The sequence below is a fragment of the Heptranchias perlo genome, chromosome 14 (assembly GCF_035084215.1).
Source record: "Heptranchias perlo isolate sHepPer1 chromosome 14, sHepPer1.hap1, whole genome shotgun sequence".
Lineage (NCBI taxonomy): Eukaryota > Metazoa > Chordata > Chondrichthyes > Hexanchiformes > Hexanchidae > Heptranchias > Heptranchias perlo.
Window position 1 is genome coordinate 7,096,972 of NC_090338.1, and position 18,401 is coordinate 7,115,372.

Below are 18,401 nucleotides of genomic sequence, written 5' to 3' on the forward strand. Positions count from 1 at the left end.
TCTCTCTATATTATTATATATATATATGTGTATCTCTCTCCTACTATATATATATATATGAGTATCTCTCTCTCTATATTATATATATATATATTTGTATCTCTCTCTCTATATATATATATATATATGGTATCTCTCTCTCTCTATATATATATATATATGTGTATCTCTCTCTCTCTATATATATATATATATATGTGTATCTCTCTCTCTATATATATATATATATATGTGTATCTCTCTCTATATATATATATATATATGTGTATCTCTCTCTCTCTATATATATATATATATTGTGTATCTCTCTCTCTATATATATATATATATATGTGTATCTCTCTCTCTCTATATATATATATATATGTGTATCTCTCTCTCTCTCTATATATATATATATATATGTGTATCTCTCTCTCTATATATATATATATATGTGTATCTCTCTCTCTCTATATATATTATATATATGTGTATCTCTCTCTCTCTCTATATATATATATATATGTGTATCTCTCTCTCTATATATATATATATATATGTGTATCTTCTCTCTCTCTATATATATATATATATGTGTATCTCTCTCTCTCTCTATATATATATATATATGTGTATCTCTCTCTCTCTCTATATATATATATATATGTGTATCTCTCTCTCTATATATATATATATATATGTGTATCTCTCTCTCTCTCTATATATATATATATATGTGTATCTCTCTCTCTCTATATATATATATATATGTGTATCTCTCTCTCTCTCTATATATATATATATATGTGTATCTCTCTCTCTCTCTATATATATATATATATGTGTATCTCTCTCTTCTCTATATATATATATATATGTGTATCTCTCTCTCTCTCTATATATATATATATATGTGTATCTCTCTCTCTCTCTATATATATATATATATGTGTATCTCTCTCTCTCTCTATATATATATATATATGTGTATCTCTCTCTCTCTCTATATATATATATATATGTGTATCTCTCTCTCTCTCTATATATATATATATATGTGTATCTCTCTCTCTCTCTCTATATATATATATATGTGTATCTCTCTCTCTCTCTATATTATATATATATGTGTATCTCTCTCTCTCTCTATATATATATATATATGTGTATCTCTCTCTCTCTCTATATATATATATATAGTGTATCTCTCTCTCTCTCTATATATATATATATATGTGTATCTCTCTCTCTCTCTCTATATATATATATATGTGTATCTCTCTCTCTCTCTATATATATATATATATGTGTATCTCTCTCTCTCTCTCTATATATATATATATATGTGTATCTCTCTCTCTCTTCTCTATATATATATATATATGTGTATCTCTCTCTCTCTCTCTATATATATATATATATGTGTATCTCTCTCTCTCTTCTCTATATATATATATATGTGTATCTCTCTCTCTCTCTCTTATATATATATATATATGTGTATCTCTCTCTCTCTCTATATATATATATATATATGTGTATCTCTCTCTCTCTCTCTATATATATATCATATATTTCTATCTCTGTGTTTCTCTGTGTTTTTATATTTATTTTCTTTCTCTCTGTGATCTTCTCCTATTTCTGTTTCCGGTTTGACTGTTCCCCAGTTTCCGGTACGGGTCGCGGCCGCGGACAGAAAGCGCGATTCAAAACCGCCACCCGCCTCCCGCGTCCCGCCCCGCAAACAGCGGGTTTCACACATCAACCCGCATCAAGCGGTGACCCCCCCCACCCCCGCCCCTCCCTCCCCGGGCCCGGACCCCCGGACCAGGTCAACGAATAAACAAATCACATCAGTTACCGGTGATCGCCCGGCCGGGCCGTGAGTCTCTCTCTCTGGGTGTGGAGGGCGCCATGTTGTCAGGTGGGACTCTGGCCGTCAGTGGGTTTATTCTCCGCTCGCTGTTTCTCGTCGCTTCTTCATTTCTCACCTTTCTCGCTCTCTCCCCAACAGGTGTTGCTGCTCTGAGGGTTTCCTCACACACGTTCACACCAGGTGAGACCTGCGATCAGGGGCCTCCCTCAATCAAAGGCCGGGCCTTTCACCCCGCCCCAGGAACTCCCCCCCCCCCCCCCCCTCTCCTCACCTCACCACCCTCCCCCAATACCCACCCTCACCCCCCCCCACACCTCACCTCCTCATCCCCCCCACACCTCACCTCCTCATCCCCCCACACCTCACCTCCTCATCCCCCCTCACCTCCACACCTCACCCCCCTCCTCCACACCTCACCCCCCCTCCTCACCTCACCCCCCCACCCTCCTCCACCACACCTCACCCCCCCCTCTCCTCCCCTCCCCTCTCCTCCCCTCCCCTCACCTCACCTCACCCCCCCTTCTCCTCCTCACCTCACCCCCCCCCCTCTCCTCACCTCACCCCCCCTCCTCACCTCACCCCCCCCTCCTCCTCACCTCACCCCCACCCTCCTCCTCCTCACCTCACCCCCCTCCTCCTCCTCACACCCTCAACCCCCCCTCCTCACCTCACCCCCCCACCCCTCACCTCACCCCCCCCCTCCTCACCTCACCCCCCTCTCCTCCTCACCTCACACCCCTCTCCTCCTCACCTCACCCCCCTCTCCTCCTCACCTCACCCCCCTCTCCTCCTCACCTCACCCCCCCTCTCCTCCTCACCTCACCCCCCCCCTCTCCTCACCTCACCCCCCCCCTCTCCTCACCTCACCACCCCCCTCCTCACCTCACCCCCCCCTCTCCTCACCTCACCCCCCCCCTCCTCACCTCACCCCCCCCTCCTCCTCACCTCACCCCCCCCTCCTCCTCCTCAACCTCACCCCCCCTCCTCACCTCACCCCCCCCCCTCCCACCTCACCCCCCCTCTCCTCCTCACCTCACCCCCCCTCTCCTCCTCACCTCACCCCCCTCTCCTCCCTCACCTCACCCCCCTCTCCTCCTCACCTCACCCCCCTCTCCTCCTCACCTCACCCCCCTCTCCTCCTCACCTCACCCCCCTCTCCTCCTCACCTCACCCCCCTCTCCTCACCTCACCTCACCCCCCCCCTCCTCCTCCTCCTCACCTCACCCCCCCCCCCTCCTCCTCCTCACCTCACCCCCCCCCTCCTCCTCCTCACCTCACCCCCCCCTCCTCCTCCTCACCTCACCCCCCCCTCCTCCTCCTCACCTCACCCCCCCCCTCCTCACCTCACCCCCCTCTCCTCACCTCACCCCCCTCTCCTCACCTCACCCCCCCCCTCCTCACCTCACCCCCCCCCTCTCCTCACCTCACCCCCACCCCCCTCTCCTCACCTCACCCCCCCCCCTCTCCTCACCTCACCCCCCCCCCTCTCCTCACCTCACCCCCCCCCTCTCCTCACTCACCCCCCCCCTCTCCTCTCCTCACCCCCCCCCCTCTCCTCACCCCCCCCCACCCCCCCCCTCCTCACCCCCCCCCCCTCTCCTCACCCCCCCCCCCTCTCCTCACCCCCCCCCCCTCTCCTCACCCTCCCCCCCCTCTCCTCACCCCCCCAACTCTCCTCACCCCCCCCCTCTCCTCACCCCCCCCCCTCTCCTCACCCCCCCCTCTCCTCACCCCCCCCCCCCTCTCCTCACCCCCCCCCCTCCTCTCCTCACCCCCCCCCTCCTCTCCTCACCCCCCCCCCTCCTCTCCTCACCCCCCCCCCTCCTCTCCTCACCCCCCCCCCTCCTCTCCTCACCCCCCCCTCTCCTCTCCTCACCCCCCCCCTCTCCTCTCCTCACCCCCCCCTCTCCTCTCCTCACCCCCCCCCTCTCCTCTCCTCACCCCCCCCCTCTCCTCTCCTCACCCCCCCCTCTCCTCTCCTCACCCCCCCCTCTCCTCTCCTCACCCCCCCCTCTCCTCTCCTCACCCCCCCTCTCCTCTCCTCACCCCCCTCTCCTCTCCTCACCCCCCCCTCTCCTCTCCTCACCCCCCCCCTCTCCTCTCCTCACCCCCCCCCTCTCCTCTCCTCACCCCCCCCCTCTCCTCTCCTCACCCCCCCCCCTCTCCTCTCCTCACCCCCCCCCCTCTCCTCTCCTCACCCCCCCCCTCTCCTCTCCTCACCCCCCCCCCTCTCCTCTCCTCACCCCCCCCCCTCTCCTCTCCTCACCCCCCCCCTCTCCTCTCCTCACCCCCCCCCCTCTCCTCTCCTCACCCCCCCCCTCTCCTCTCCTCACCCCCCCCCTCTCCTCTCCTCTCCTCACCCCCCCCCTCTCCTCTCCTCACCCCCCCCCTCTCCTCTCCTCACCCCCCCCCCCTCTCCTCTCCTCACCCCCCCCCTCTCCTCTCCTCACCCCCCCCTCTCCTCTCCTCACCCCCCCCCTCTCCTCTCCTCACCCCCCCCCCCTCTCCCCTCCTCTCCTCACCCCCCCTCCTCACCTCACCCTCTCCTCACCTCACCCCCCCCTCTCCTCCTCACCTCACCCACAATTAAAAAGTACCTTCCCAAGTGTACTCACCGCTGCAATGTGGGAAACTTACCAGAATCTGAGAGGATATAACTTATCAGGAAAGGCCGGGGCTCTTCTCTCTAGAAATGATTGGTGTGAGCGTGTCCCAGCCTAATATAAGATATGCGATTTGAGAACCTTTCACTCACTCGCTCACCTGACGAAGGAGATAATCTCCGAAAGCTTGTGATTTTAAAATAAAACCGTTGGACTATAACCTGGTGTTGTAAAGATTCCTTACGTTTGTCCACCCCAGTCCATCACCGGCATCTCCACATCATAGAAAAGAGAAGGCCGAGGGGGTGATCTGATGGAGGTTTTTTAAGATTATGAAAGGGTTCCATAGGGTAGAGAAGATGTTTCCAGTTGTGGGGGAGTCCTAAAATAGGGGGCTGTAAATATCAGATAGTCACTAATGAATCCAATCGGGAAATCAGGAGAAGCTTCTTTATCCAGAGAGCGGTGAGAATGTGGAACTCGCTCCCACATGGAGTGGTTGAGGCGAATAGCGTAGATGCGTTTGAGGGGAAGCTGGATAAACACATGAGGGAGAAGGGATTGGAAGGATATGCTGATAGGGTGAGATGGAGTAGGGAGGGAGGAGGCTCGTGTGGAGCATAAACGCCGGCATAGACCAGTTGGGCCGAATGGCCTGTTTCTGTGCTGTACGTTCTATGTAAAAAGATGCAGCAGCCAATTTGCACACAGCAGGGTCCCACAAACAGCAATGAGGTAATGACCAGATCATCTGTTTTAATGATGGTTGAGGGATAAATATTGGCCAGGACACCGGGGAGAACTCCCCTGCTCTTCTTTGAATATTGCCGTGGGATTTTTTTACGTCCACCTGAGAGGGCAGACAGTTTAACGCCTCATCCGAAAGACGGCACCTCTGACAGTGCAGCACTACGCTCAGTATTGCACTGTGAGTGTCGGCCTGGATTATGTGCTCAAGTCTCTGTAGTGGGACTTGAACCCACAATCTTCAAACTCAGAGGCAAGAGTGCTGCCCACGTCCTGAGGTGAAAGGTGCTATGTAAACACAAATTGCCATTGTCTTCCTGGGCCTGTTAGTTGTGCGCTACTGAGCCCAACAGAGTTACAGTACAGAACACTAAACTCAAGGAATACACAGAAAAGCATATAAAAATACACCCTCGAGCGAAATTACAGACTAACAGAGTATACAGCCGTATCTCAGCAGGAGGGTGAGTCACTGGGTCTTCGAAGGCCAGCGACGGCTCACAAGTCCCAGTTTGGACACCTCGAGGTCAATTTTCAATTTAGTTGCGGAGCTCAAAATTGCAATTGGGGCCCGAATCTCCGCATAGGATCCCAATCCGCATCTTACAAGTGACCTCCCACCTGAAACGTTCTTCTCAAGACCCTACGCAAGATGGCAGCGGCCAGAGCGCCAACGTAAGCAGGGCAGTAAATGACCTGACGCCATTCTCAGACCCGTTTCACCAGGCCCGTGGCCGTTTAAAATTGTCCCTCACCGGTCTACACGTGAAGATTGGAAACTTGGGCATGGAGTTAGAGGGGGGTCTACTGAGCCAAACCCCGGTAAGAGTTCGTGGCTTCAGGACCTTTTATTTCGGGTGGCGGGCGGGGGTGAGTGGAAAGAGGTGTGGGAAGGCTAACTAATAAATAAACTCTGTATCCGACTCGTCGGATGTGCATAGTTCTCTCAGTATCCAGCAGTGACTTTGTAGTTCTTCTCCCCACAGGTTGCTAGCACCATGCAGTATCATTCCTCACTCGAACATACACTCGAGCCTTGCTCTACCTGCGAAAAACTGGGAGAGGAAGAACCGAATAGTCTACCCTCCACAGCTGCCACATGAGCCTCGCAGACCAGTGGTACGTTGCACTCGTAACTGTTCTTAAATTACATCGAATGTACAGCACAGAAACAGGCCATTCGGCCCAACTGGTCTGAGCTGGTGTTTATGCTCCACACGAGCCTCCTCCCTCCCTACTTCATCTCACCCTATCAACACCTCCTTCTATTCCTTTCTCCCTCATGTGTTTATCCAGCTTCCCCTTAAATGTATCTCTTCTATTCACCTCAACTACTCCTTGTGGTAGCGAGTTCCACATTCTAACCACTCTCTGGGTAAAGAAGTTTCTCCTGAATTCCCTATTGGATTTATTAGTGACTATCTTATATTTATGGCCCCTAGTGTTGGTCTCCCCCACAAGTAGAAACATTTTCTCTACGTCTACCCTATCGAACCCCTTCACCCTTTTTTCTATAGAAAAGACCCCCCAGCCTGTTTAGCCTTTCCTGAATCCTCTCAAATCTGGTATCATCCTTGTAAATATTTTTTGCACCTTCTCCAGTGCCTCGATATCCTTTTTATAATATGGAGACCAGAACTGTGCACAGTGCTCCAAGTGTGGTCTAATCAAGGTTCGACATCACTGGAGCCCAAATCAGGAACCTCTGTGCTGGAATTTTTTTTTACATTCGTCAATTGTGACTCACTCTACCTGACCTTTTATCGTGGGCATTGTTCCCTGGACGATATGTTACTCCAGAGTCACTCGAGAATGAAGCGTTACGGAGTAACGGACGGCTGTCTGCGCCTGCGCTTCCCCTTACAGTTAACTCCTGATTTCCAAAGCGGAGGAGATGCATGAAGTCGGCTCAATTGTCCTATTTTACTAATCGTATTTTAATAAGGCCCTTTGTGCTTACTGTATGGAAGCTGGGAGAAATAACCCTGTCTCCTTTAGTGGAGAGCGATAGGAGAGGAAACCATCTTCCACCCTCCCTAAACTTGAGCTCATCCAAAACTCTGCTGCCCCGTATCCAAACTCGCACCGAGTCCCGTTCACCCATCACCCCCTGTGCTCGCTGACCTACATTGGCTCCCGGTCCGGGAACGCCTCGATTTTAAAATCTCATCCTTGTTTTCAAATCCCTCCATGACCTCGCCCCTCCCCATCTCTGTAACCTCCTCCAAACTTCCGAGATCTCTGCATTCCTCCAATTCTGGCCTCTTGTGGCATCCCCGATTTACGCCGCTCCACCATTGGCGGCCGTGCGTTCAGCTGCCTGGGTCCCAAACACTGAAATTCACTCCCTAAACCTCTCCACCTCTCCACCTCTCTCTTCTTTTTAGACTCTCCCTAATATCTACCTCTTTGACTAACCTGTCCATATATCTTCTTATGTGGCTCAGTGTTAATTTTCTCTGATTATGCTCCTGTGAAGCACCCTGCGACGTTTGACTACGTTAAAGGCGCTATATCAATGCAAATTGTTGTTGAAACATCAGCGGATCTTAGCTTGGTTAACACCCCCGCTGCTGGGCAGGCCGTGAGTGAGGAAACAGTAACCCACCGAGCAGCTCGTCTCCCGAGGGCCTTCGGTGGGAGGGGCACAGGTCTCGAATACTCTCCAGGCCATATTCTGAGTGCCATTTCTTTGTAGTCTTTTCTAGGCTGTGTTATGAATGACGCAGCATACTAATGTTACGTGCTACCTCACTTGCTCCTCTATATATTCTGTAAGCTCCCTCTGCTCCACCCTGCTGTTATACTCCGAGTCCCACAGTGTTTCTGAAAGATGGCCCTAATCAAATCCAACCTGTTAAGGACTTGTTGAAGGGCAAATGTGACGAACGTAGGGTACGATAACCTTGTGGGTTTTGGTCCTGAACGAGCAGCCCAGAGGACGTGAGTTCAAATCCCGCCCTGGCAACTGTGAAATTGAAACTCAATAAATCTGGCAATTTGTCCGGGAGAACTCCTGGATTGTCGCGGTTCACAAAGTCCTTCAGAGAAGGGAAGCTTTTGATGACTGGTCCCACAAGACATGCTTGAATCTCGGCGCACTCTGAAATGGCGTAGTAAATTACTACGGTGTCATGTCATTGCTTCAAGAGGGCAGCCCACCACCGCCTTTTCAAGGCAACTGGGATGGGCAATAAAATGCAGTCCAATCCCAAGAACAAATTGGGGGAAAAAAAACCCCATGACTCAAAATGCTGTCTCCCGACGCAACCCAAGTCCGGAATGACTGAAGCTCACATTGTGTTGTTGATTCGCGGTTCAAGCCACCGTTACGCTTCGCCGAAATCCCAGTGACAACGCAGGTTGAATGAACTCGGTGGTTCCATAACCCCAGCCGCAGGCCTGGTACCGTGTGGAGGCTGAAGGATTTGATTCTAAAAGCTCCTTTATGCTTCAACAGGAGGTTTACCACTGCAGGAGGCAAATCAAGTACAGCAAGGACAAAATGTGGTACCTGGCGAAAATGGTAAGTCCGTCTTTTATGGTTATTGTGGTAACGAGCCTGATGTAAATGGTAAGTCCGTCTTTTATGGTTATTTTGGTAACGAACCTGTTGTAAATGGTAAGTCCGTGTTTTATGGTTATTGTGGTAACGAACCTGATGTAAACGCTAAGTCCGTGTTTTATGGTTATTTTGGTAACGTACCTCGTAAATGGTAAGTCTGTGATTTATGGTTATTGTGGTAACGAACCTGATGTAAATGGTTAATCCGTGTTTTATGGTTATTGTGGTAACGAACCTGATGTAAATGGTAAGTCCGTCTTTTATGGTTGTTGTGGTAACGAACCTGATGTAAATGGTAAGTCCGTCTTTTATGGTTATTGTGGTAACGAACCTGATGTAAATGGTTAATCCGTGTTTTATGGTTATTGTGGTAACGAACCTGATGTAAATGATAAGTCCGTGTTTTATGGTTATTGTGGTAACGAACCTGATGTAAATGGTTAATCCGTGTTTTATGGTTATTTTGGTAACGAACCACCTGATGTAAATGATAAGTCCGTGTTTTATGGTTATTGTGGTAACGAACCACCTGATGTAAATGGTAAGTCCGTGTTTTATGGTTATTTTGGTAACGAACCACCTGATGTAAATGGTAAGTCCGTGTTTTATGGTTATTGTGGTAACGAACCACCTGATGTAAATGGTAAGTCCGTGTTTTATGGTTATTGTGGTAACGAACCACCTGATGTAAATGGTAAGTCTGTGTTTTATGGTTATTGTGGTAACGAACCACCTGATGTAAATGATAAGTCCGTGTTTTATGGTTATTGTGGTAACGAACCACCTGATGTAAATCATAAGTCCGTGTTTTATGGTTATTGTGGTAACGAACCTGATGTAAATGGTAAGTCTGTGTTTTATGGTTATTGTGGTAACGAACCTGATGTAAACGGTAAGTCCGTGTTTTATGGTTATTGTGGTAACGAACCTGATGTAAATGGTAAGTCCGTCTTTTATGGTTATTGTGGTAACGTACCTGCCCAAAATGGTGAGCCCTTGTTTACTGGGAGCTTGGGGCTAGGGGTTTCCTCTGCTACATTACCTGAAACGAAGGCGGGATCCGGCAGGGAGGCAGCCCCGCTCTTCCCACTGCCGAACCGGATTTCCCTCCCTCCCCCGCCTCGGGGGGAGCAGATCCTCCACCCCCCCAGAGCCCAGACCACCTCGCAGTGGGGGAGGCAGGGCTAAGGTGCTTGCCACTGCCACAGCTGAACCCGGAGATGGGCAGGAGCTGGGTACCGGCACACCCTGCGGTAGCAGCAGTAATCATGGGTCCTCTCCGCCCCCTCTTTTTTGTTTTAAGAGACCGCTCGGCTCATGGAGAGCCAAATCAAAAAGAAAGAAGGTGGTGGTGAGCCGCCTTCTTGAACCGCTGCAGTCCGTGTGGTGAAGGTTCTCCCACAGTGCTGTTAGGAAGGGAGTTCCAGGATTTTGACCCAGCGACGATGAAGGAAAGTTTGATCCATGTCCAAGTCAGGGTGGCGTGTGTGAGTTGGAGGGGAACGTGCAGGCGTTGGTGTTCCCATGCACCTGCTGCCCTTGTCCTTCCAGTTGATGGAGGTCGTGGGTTTGGGAGGTCCTGTTGAAGAAGGAGCCTTTGTGTGTACACCGGTTGCTCGTAAACGTGTGAAGGAGTTTAACACTAACGTTTGTGTTGCAGATCAGAGGGATGACCTTTGACCAGGCAGTAGCCCAGCTACAGTTTCATGACAAAAAGGGAGCAAAGGTTATGTTGGAGGTAAGAGATTCACCTGGAGAGAGAGCGGGCCAGGGGAATCGGTGGCCGTTGCCTGTTTTGCCTGGAGCGGCTATTTTTAAGCGCTAACTCCTAATCCCCCCCCCCGCCCGAACCCCCGAAGATGCTGATCCACGCTAGGACACATTCCACAGACTCAGCCCTCCAATACTCACCCACGTCTTCACGTTTGAGCCTGGACAGTGATCATTCTTTTTTTTAAAAAAAAGTGCTGTCGGATTGTCGTAAAAACCCAACCGGTTCACTCGGGAAGGAAACCTGCCGTCCTTACCCGGCCTGGGACTAAATGTGACTCCAATCCCCACACACCAACGTGGTTGAGTCTTAACTGCCCAGTTATTGGCACTCTTGTCACTCGGCCAAGGCAACTAAGGATGGACAATAAATGCCGGCCTTGCCCGCGATGCCCACATCCCGAGAATGAATTTTTAAAAATGTGTGAGTCTGTTGGCAGGCACGGTGACTGTGTGGAGATATCAGAACCCAGCACGACCCTGTGTCTTCCAGTGAGGTCTGGGGGCTAAATTTGATGGTGATCAGGAGCAGGAACCATGGCTGATTTTATTTTCTCCTCTTGTAGCCCAGGGGCACCTGGGCTGCTGCATTGCCCAGGATCAGTGAACTCTGCGTAACAGTTAACTCAATCTACTGTTTGGAATTGTGTCCTAAAAACAATTTACCTGTTTTATTTCTCTTGCCCTCTCTTTTTCTCTTTCTTTCTCTCTCTCTCCCCCCCCCTTCTCTCTCCCCCCCCCCCCCCCTTCTCTCTTCCCCCCCCTTTCTCTCTCTTTCCCCCCCTTTCTCTCTCTTTCCCCCCCTTTCTCTCTCCCCCCCCCTTCTCTCCCCCCCCCTTCTCTCCCCCCCCTTCTCTCCCCCCCCCCCTTCTCTCCCCCCCCTTCTCTCCCCCCCCCCTTCTCTCCCCCCCCCCCTTCTCTCCCCCCCCCCCCCCTTCTCTCCCCCCCCCTCTCTCCCCCCCCCTCTCTCTTCCCCCCCCCCTTCTCTCCCCCCCATCTCTCTCCCCCCCCTCTCTCTCCCCCCCCCCCTCTCTCCCCCCCCCTCTCTCCCCCCCCCTCTCTCTCCCCCCCCCCTCTCTCTCCCCCCCCCTTTCTCCCCCCCCCCTTTCTCTCCCCCCCTTTCTCTCCCACCCCTTTCTCTCCCTCCCCCCTTTCTCTCCCCCCCCCTTTCTCTCCCCCCCCCCTTTCTCCCCCCCCCCTTTCTCTCCCCCCCCTTTCTCTCCCCCCCCTTTCTCTCCCTCCCCCCTTTCTCTCCCTCCCCCCTTTCTCTCCCTCCCCCCTTTCTCTCCCTCCCCCCTTTCTCTCCCTCCCCCCTTTCTCTCCCTCCCCCCTTTCTCTCCCCTCCCTTCTTTCCCCCCCCCTTTCTCTCTCCCCCCCCCTTTCTCTCTCCCCCCCCCTTTCTCTCTCCCCCCCCCTTTCTCTCTCCCCCCCCCTTTCTCTCTCCCCCCCCCTTTCTCTTCCCCCCCCCCTTTCTCTCTCTCCCCCCCCCTTTCTCTCTCTCCCCCCCCTTTCTCTCTCTTCCCCCCCCCCCTCTTTCCCCCCCCCCCCTCTTTCCCCCCCCCCACCTCTTGCCCCACCCACCTCGTCGACTGTTTTCGATTGTCACCCCCATCTGTTTTCCTCTGTTCCTTCGTAAAGCATTATGAGATGTTCCTCTACACGAGGAGGTGCTGTGCAAAAACAAGTTGCTCCTGTTGAGAGTTGAGAGATGACAGTTCGCTAGTGGGGAAAAAGGAGGGAGTGCAGCCTCTCCCCTTTCGTGTGGTGGGGGGGGCAGTATTTTGGACACCAGCAGAATTGCAGAGGTTGGATAGGGGCGGCTAGTAACTGGTGCAGTGAGAGGTTTTATTCTTCCAGTAAGTCCCTCTTGAGCCAAGAACTCAGTAGCTTTAGTAGTGCCAGCCTTGGCTCAGTGGGCAGCACTCACGCCTCGGAGCCAGAAGGTCGTGGGTTCAAGTCCCACTCCAGAGACTTGAGCACAAAATCCAGGCTGACAATTTAGGTGCAGCACTGAGAAGATTGTCTGAGATCCCGTCCCTCAGGTGAGACGTGAAACCAAAGCCCCGTCGGCCCTCTCAGGTGGGGATAAGTGACCAGATTATCTGGTCATTTATCTCATTGCTGTTTGTGGGATCTTGCTGTGTGCAAATTGGCTGCCGCATTTCCTACATTACAACAGTGACTGCACTTAAAAAAAAAAGTACTTTGTTGGCTGTAAAGCGCTTTGGGACGTCTTGAGGTCGTGAAAGGTGCTATAGAAATGCGGGTTCCTTTTTTTTTTGCTCCTCTCTGTCTCACTCTTCTACCCCCTCCTCCTCTCTCTTCTTGCGTTGGGCTTCGGTCCGTTATGCCGGCTGGGAGCCCCGTGTTGTTTACCAATCTGTGTTTCTGTCTGGTGCCTTTTTCAGGTTCTTTTGGAAGCTCAAGAAATGGCGGTGAGGACCCACAATCTGGAGTACCGATCAAACCTGTACATAGGTAAAGGTGGACCCCGGGGAGCGTTACAGGCCCTGTCGTAATAGCACGTTACCCTGGCCTGTAATGTTGCCTCGTAATCGCTTCAGCGTTGATGGGTGGTTAAATCAAGGGGTGTCGCCAGCTCTGGTTGGACGTATTCAGGGAGGTTTCATCACATGACTTCCCCACCCCCCCCCAAACGCGCTCCTGCCATTGGTCGCCCGACACGTCCCTCCTCACAAGGCCCCGCCTCCACCACGGCCAATCAGAAAGCAAACAGACTCTCGGTTACCCGATTGGATGATTCTTGACTGTCAGTCAAACAGCCCTTTCTTCCCCCCACCTTCCCATCTCCAATATCTTTGTAACTAATAACTGAAAGAAAATGAAAAAAAAAATTTCGTTCAATGATTTTTCTCCCTGGGTTTTTGCTCGCAGCAGTGACCTGGAGATTAATCTTTAATTCCTAGAGAATCCAGGACAATCCAGGAGGGTTGGCAACACCTACTTTAAAGGAAGTGTTGCTACGGGGGAGGGGTGATGCTTCGGGAAAAAGCACAGTGCTGTAGCCTCTGAGTGGTTTTCATTGCGAACCTTAGGTTAAGGGCTGATACTGCTGGACACCATCATCAACAACTTATATTTATACAGCGCCTTTAATGTAATAAAACGTCGCAAGGCGCTCCACAGGGGCGATTATCAAACAAAATTTGACACCGAGCCCCAAACAGAGATATTAGGACAGGTGACCAAAAGCTTGGACAAAGAGGTAGGTTTTAAGGAGCGTCTTAAAGGAGGAGAGAGAGGCAGAGATGTTTATGGAGAGAATTCCAGGGCTTAGGGCCCAGGCAGCTGAAGGCACGGCCGCCAATGGTGGTGCGATTAATATCGGGGATGCCCAAGAGGCCAGAATTGGAGGAGTGCAGAGATCTCGGAGGGTTGTAGGGCTGGAGGAGGTTACTGAGATAGGGAGGTGGACGAGGCCATGGAGGGATTTGAAAACAAGGATGAGGATTTTAAAATCGAGGTGTTGCCGGACCAGGAGCCACTGTAGGTCAACGAGCGCAGGGGGTGATGGGTGAACGGGACTTGGTGCGAGTTAAGATACAGGCAGCAGAGTTTTGGATGAGCTCAAGTTTATGGAGGGTGGAAGATGGGAGGCCGTCCAGGAGAGCATTGGAATAGTCAAGTCTAGAGGTTGAATAGTCCAGTCAGGATGGAGAGGTGAAACCAGTAGCACCAAGCTTAGGTTTTAAGAGACTGTAGATTGTAGGTGGAGGTGAGGGTTTACACAGTTTGAGGCACTGGGAAAGAATGAAAGCAAGATGGAGCTGGCACAATGAGTCTTGATTCCAACACAATGAGGTATTAAGGGCTATGGGCCAAAGGCAGTTTTATGGAGCTAGATCACAGATCAGCCATGATCTTATCAAATGGCGGAGCAGGCACGAGGGGCTGAATGGCGTACTCCTGTTCCTACGTTCCTAGGGAGGAGGGAGAAAACGTGTAGTTTTCACCGTTCTGCAGCTCTGGCAGATTGATTTCTGGTTCCAGAGCTTGGCCCTCTCAAACTCACTCAGTGTGGATGGGATAGCACCAACCTGAGGACTGAGTGGTGCAGTGGGTTAAGAAAGAAAGAATTTGCATTTCTACAGCACCTTTCATGACCTCAGGACGTCCCAAAGCGCTTTACAGTCAATGAAGTACTTTTTAGAGTGTTGTCTCTGTCGTGAGGAATTGATAGGGGGGATGGAGAGAAACTTTTTCCCCTGGTGGGGGGAGTCTAGGACAAGGGGACGAAAACTTAAAATCAGAGCCAGGCCATTCAGGAGAGAAGTTAGGAAACATTTCTTCACATAAAGGGTGGTAGAAGTGTGGAACTCTCTCCCACAAAAAGCAGTAGATGCTCAATTGATAATTTTAAATCTGAGATCGGTAGACCTTTGCTAGCCAAGGATATTAAGGGATCTGGAGCCAAGGCGGGTGGATGGAGTTAGGATACAGATCAGCCATGATCTCATTGAATGGCGGAACAGGCTTGAGGGGCTGAATGGCCTCCTCCTGTTGCAATGCAGGAAACAAGGCAGCCAATTTGCCCACAGCAAGGTTCCACAAACAGCAATGAGATAAATGACCAGATTATCTGTTTTAGTGATGTTGGTTGAGGGATAAATATTCACCAGGGCACTGGGGAGAACTCCCTGCTCTTTTTCAAAATAGTGGTCGTGCGATTTTTTACACCCACCTGAGAGGGCAGACGGTGCCTCAGTTTAATGTCTCATCCAAAAGATGGCACCTCCGACAGTGCGGCGCTCCCTCAGTGCTGCCCGTCCGACAGTGCAGCTCTCCCTCAGTACTGCCCCTCCGACAGTGCAGCGCTCCCTCAGTACTGCCCCTCCGACAGTGCAGCGCTCCCTCAGTACTGCCCCTCCGACAGTACAGCTCTCCCTCGGTACTGCCCCTCCGACGGTGCAGCGCTCCCTCAGTACTGCCCCTCCGACGGTGCAGCGCTCCCTCAGTACTGCCCCTCCGACAGTGCAGCGCTCCCTCAGTACTGCCCCTCCGACAGTGCAGCATTCCCTCAGTACTGCCCCTCCGACAGTGCAGCGCTCCCTCAGTACTGCCCCTCCGACAGTGCAGCGCTCCCTCAGTACTGCCCCTCCGACAGTGCAGTGCTCCCTCAGTACTGCCCCTCCGACAGTGCAGCATTCCCTCAGTACTGCCCCTCCGACAGTGCAGCGCTCCCTCAGTACTGCCCCTCCGACAGTGCAGCGCTCCCTCAGTACTGCCCCTCCGACAGTGCAGCGCTCCCTCAGTACTGCCCCTCCGACAGTGCAGCGCTCCCTCAGTACTACCCCTCCGACAGTACAGCTCTCCCTCAGTACTGCCCCTCCGACAGTGCAGCGCTCCCTCAGTACTGCCCCTCCGACAGTGCAGCGCTCCCTCAGTACTGCCCCTCCGACAGTGCAGCGCTCCCTCAGTACTGACCCTCCGACAGTGCAGCGCTCCCTCAGTACTGACCCTCCGACAGTGCAGCGCTCCCTCAGTACTGCCCCTCCGACAGTGCAGCGCTCCCTCAGTACTGCACTGGGAGTGTCGGCCTACAGTGTGTACTCAAGTCTCTGGAGTTGGATTTGAACTCGGAGGCGAGAGTGCTACCCGCTGAGCCACGGCCGACACCTGAAGGGAGGAGCAGGGTAAAGGAGACCATCTCCCAACAGGGCTCCATTTAATTTGCTTCTCCTTCTCTCCCATCAGCTGAATCGTTCTCGAGTAAGGGTCAGTACCTGAAGCGGCTGAGGTTCCATGGCCGAGGGATGTTTGGGATTATGCACAGAGTTTACTGCCACTACTTCGTCAAGCTGGTGGAAGGAAGCCCCCCGGTGAAGGAGCAGACGACTGGCTTTGATCTAGCGAAGGATTATGTGCAGCAACTGCGCAACAGAACCATCATCCATGCCCTGTAACGGGGACACGCGTGTGGCCTGCTATTGGCATCGTTATCTGTGCGAGTCACCCCAAACTTTGTAAATAAAAATTTGATTCCGTGACTTTTGTTTTATCTCATAAGCAGGTTTACACTGCAGCAGGCGTGTGGTCCCAGTGGGGAGAGGTCCCAGCGTGATGGGGTCTCACTGCAGCCGGCGTGTGGTCCCAGTGGGGAGAGGTCCCAGCCTGATGGGGTCTCACTGCAGCCGGCGTGTGGTCCCAGTGGGGAGAGGTCCCAGCCTGATGGGGTCTCACTGCAGCCGGCGTGTGGTCCCAGTGGGGAGAGGTCCCAGCCTGATGGGGTCTCACTGCAGCCGGTGTGTGGTCCCAGTGGGGAGAGGTCCCAGCGTGATGGGGTCTCACTGCAGCCGGCGTGTGGTCCCAGTGGGGAGAGGTCCCAGCGTGATGGGGTCTCACTGCAGCCGGCGTGTGGTCCCAGTGGGGAGAGGTCCCAGCCTGATGGGGTCTCACTGCAGCCGGTGTGTGGTCCCAGTGGGGAGAGGTCCCAGCGTGATGGGGTCTCACTGCAGCCGGCGTGTGGTCCCAGTGGGGAGGTCCCAGCGTGATGGGGTTTCACTGCAGCCGGTGTGTGGTCCCAGTGGGGAGAGGTCCCATCCTGATGGGGTCTCACTGCAGCCAGTGTGTGGTCCCAGTGGGGAGAGGTCCCAGCCTGATGGGGTTTCATTGCAGCCAGTGTGTGTTCCCAGTGGGGAGAGGTCCCAGCCCAATGGGTGTTCGCACTGCAGCCAGAATCCCCCACACCACTTCTCAGTTATGACTGCACTTCTGGTGTTGACTCGATATTATTGGGTGAAATTGCTCTCAGCAACTCACTAAAGAGGTCAATGAATGAGTTGAAACAAATGTTAATGTGTTTAACATAGTTACAGCTTCACACTTGGAAGAGGGAGGGTGAAAATGAGTGCAAAAGACAAGGCTGAAGCGTTTGCAAACATCTTCAGCCAGAAGTGTCGAGTGGATGATCCATCTCAGCTTCCTTCCGAGATCCCCACCATCACAGAAGCCAGTCTTCAGCCAATTCGATTCACTCCATGTGATATCAAGAAACGGCTGAGTGCACTGGATACAGCAAAGGCTATGGGCCCCGACAACATCCCGGCTCTAGTGCTGAAGACTTGTGCTCCAGAACTAGCCGCGCCTCTAGCCAAACTGTTTCAGTACAGCTACAACACTGGCATCTACCTGACAATGTGGAAAATTGCCCAGGTATGTTCTGTCCAAAAAAAGCAGGACAAATCCAATCCGGCCAATTACCGCCCCATCAGCCTACTCTCAATGATCAGCAAAGTGATGGAAGGTGTCATCAACAGTGCTATCAAGTGGCACTTACTCACCAATAACCTGCTCACTGATGCTCGGTTTGGGTTCCGCCAGGACCACTGGGCTCCAGACCTCATTACAGCCTTGGTCCAAACATGGACAAAAGAGCTGAATTTCAGAGGTGAGGTGAGAGTGACTGCCCTTGACATCAAGGCAGCATTTGACCGAGTGTGGGACCAAGGAGCCCTAGCAAAATTGAAGCCAATGGGAATCAGGGGAAAATTTTTCAGCGGCTGGAGTCATACCGAGCACAAAGGAAGATGGTAGTGGTTGTTGGAGGCCAATCATCTCAGCCCCAGGACATCGCTGCAGGAGTTCCTCAAGGCACTGTCCTAGGCCTAACCATCTTCAACTGCTTCATCAATGACCTTCCCTCCATCATAAGGTCAGAAGTGGGGATGTTCGCTGATGATTACACAGTGTTCAGTTCCATTCGCAACCCCTCAGATAATGAAGCAGTCCGTGCCCGCATGCAGCAAGTCCTGGACAACATCCAGGCTTGGGCTGATAAGTGGCAAGTAACATTCGCACCAGACAAGTGCCAGGCAAGGACCATCTCCAACAAGAGAGA

At 52.0% G+C, this 18,401-nt stretch overlaps 1 protein-coding gene across 3 annotated transcripts in view; it reads left to right on the plus strand.

Annotated features, from left to right (window-relative positions):
- Positions 1-16,551, plus strand: part of mrpl22 (mitochondrial ribosomal protein L22) — a 19,839-nt gene extending 3,288 nt beyond the window's left edge. Inside the window, exons 1-7 of one of the 3 annotated variants that reach the window (XM_067995997.1) lie at positions 1,766-1,906; positions 1,997-2,038; positions 6,195-6,327; positions 8,669-8,734; positions 10,434-10,511; positions 12,952-13,021; positions 16,259-16,551. In XM_067995997.1, coding sequence (XP_067852098.1) covers positions 8,714-8,734; positions 10,434-10,511; positions 12,952-13,021; positions 16,259-16,467 — 378 coding nt within the window. In that variant the 5' untranslated portion in view covers positions 1,766-1,906; positions 1,997-2,038; positions 6,195-6,327; positions 8,669-8,713 and the 3' untranslated portion in view covers positions 16,468-16,551. Of the gene's footprint in view, positions 1-1,765; positions 1,907-1,996; positions 2,039-6,194; positions 6,328-8,668; positions 8,735-10,433; positions 10,512-12,951; positions 13,022-16,258 lie in introns of those variants that run through there. The other 2 variants (XM_067995998.1, XM_067995996.1) reach the window with 2 other exon arrangements.
- The last annotated feature ends 1,850 nt before the right edge of the window (positions 16,552-18,401 follow it).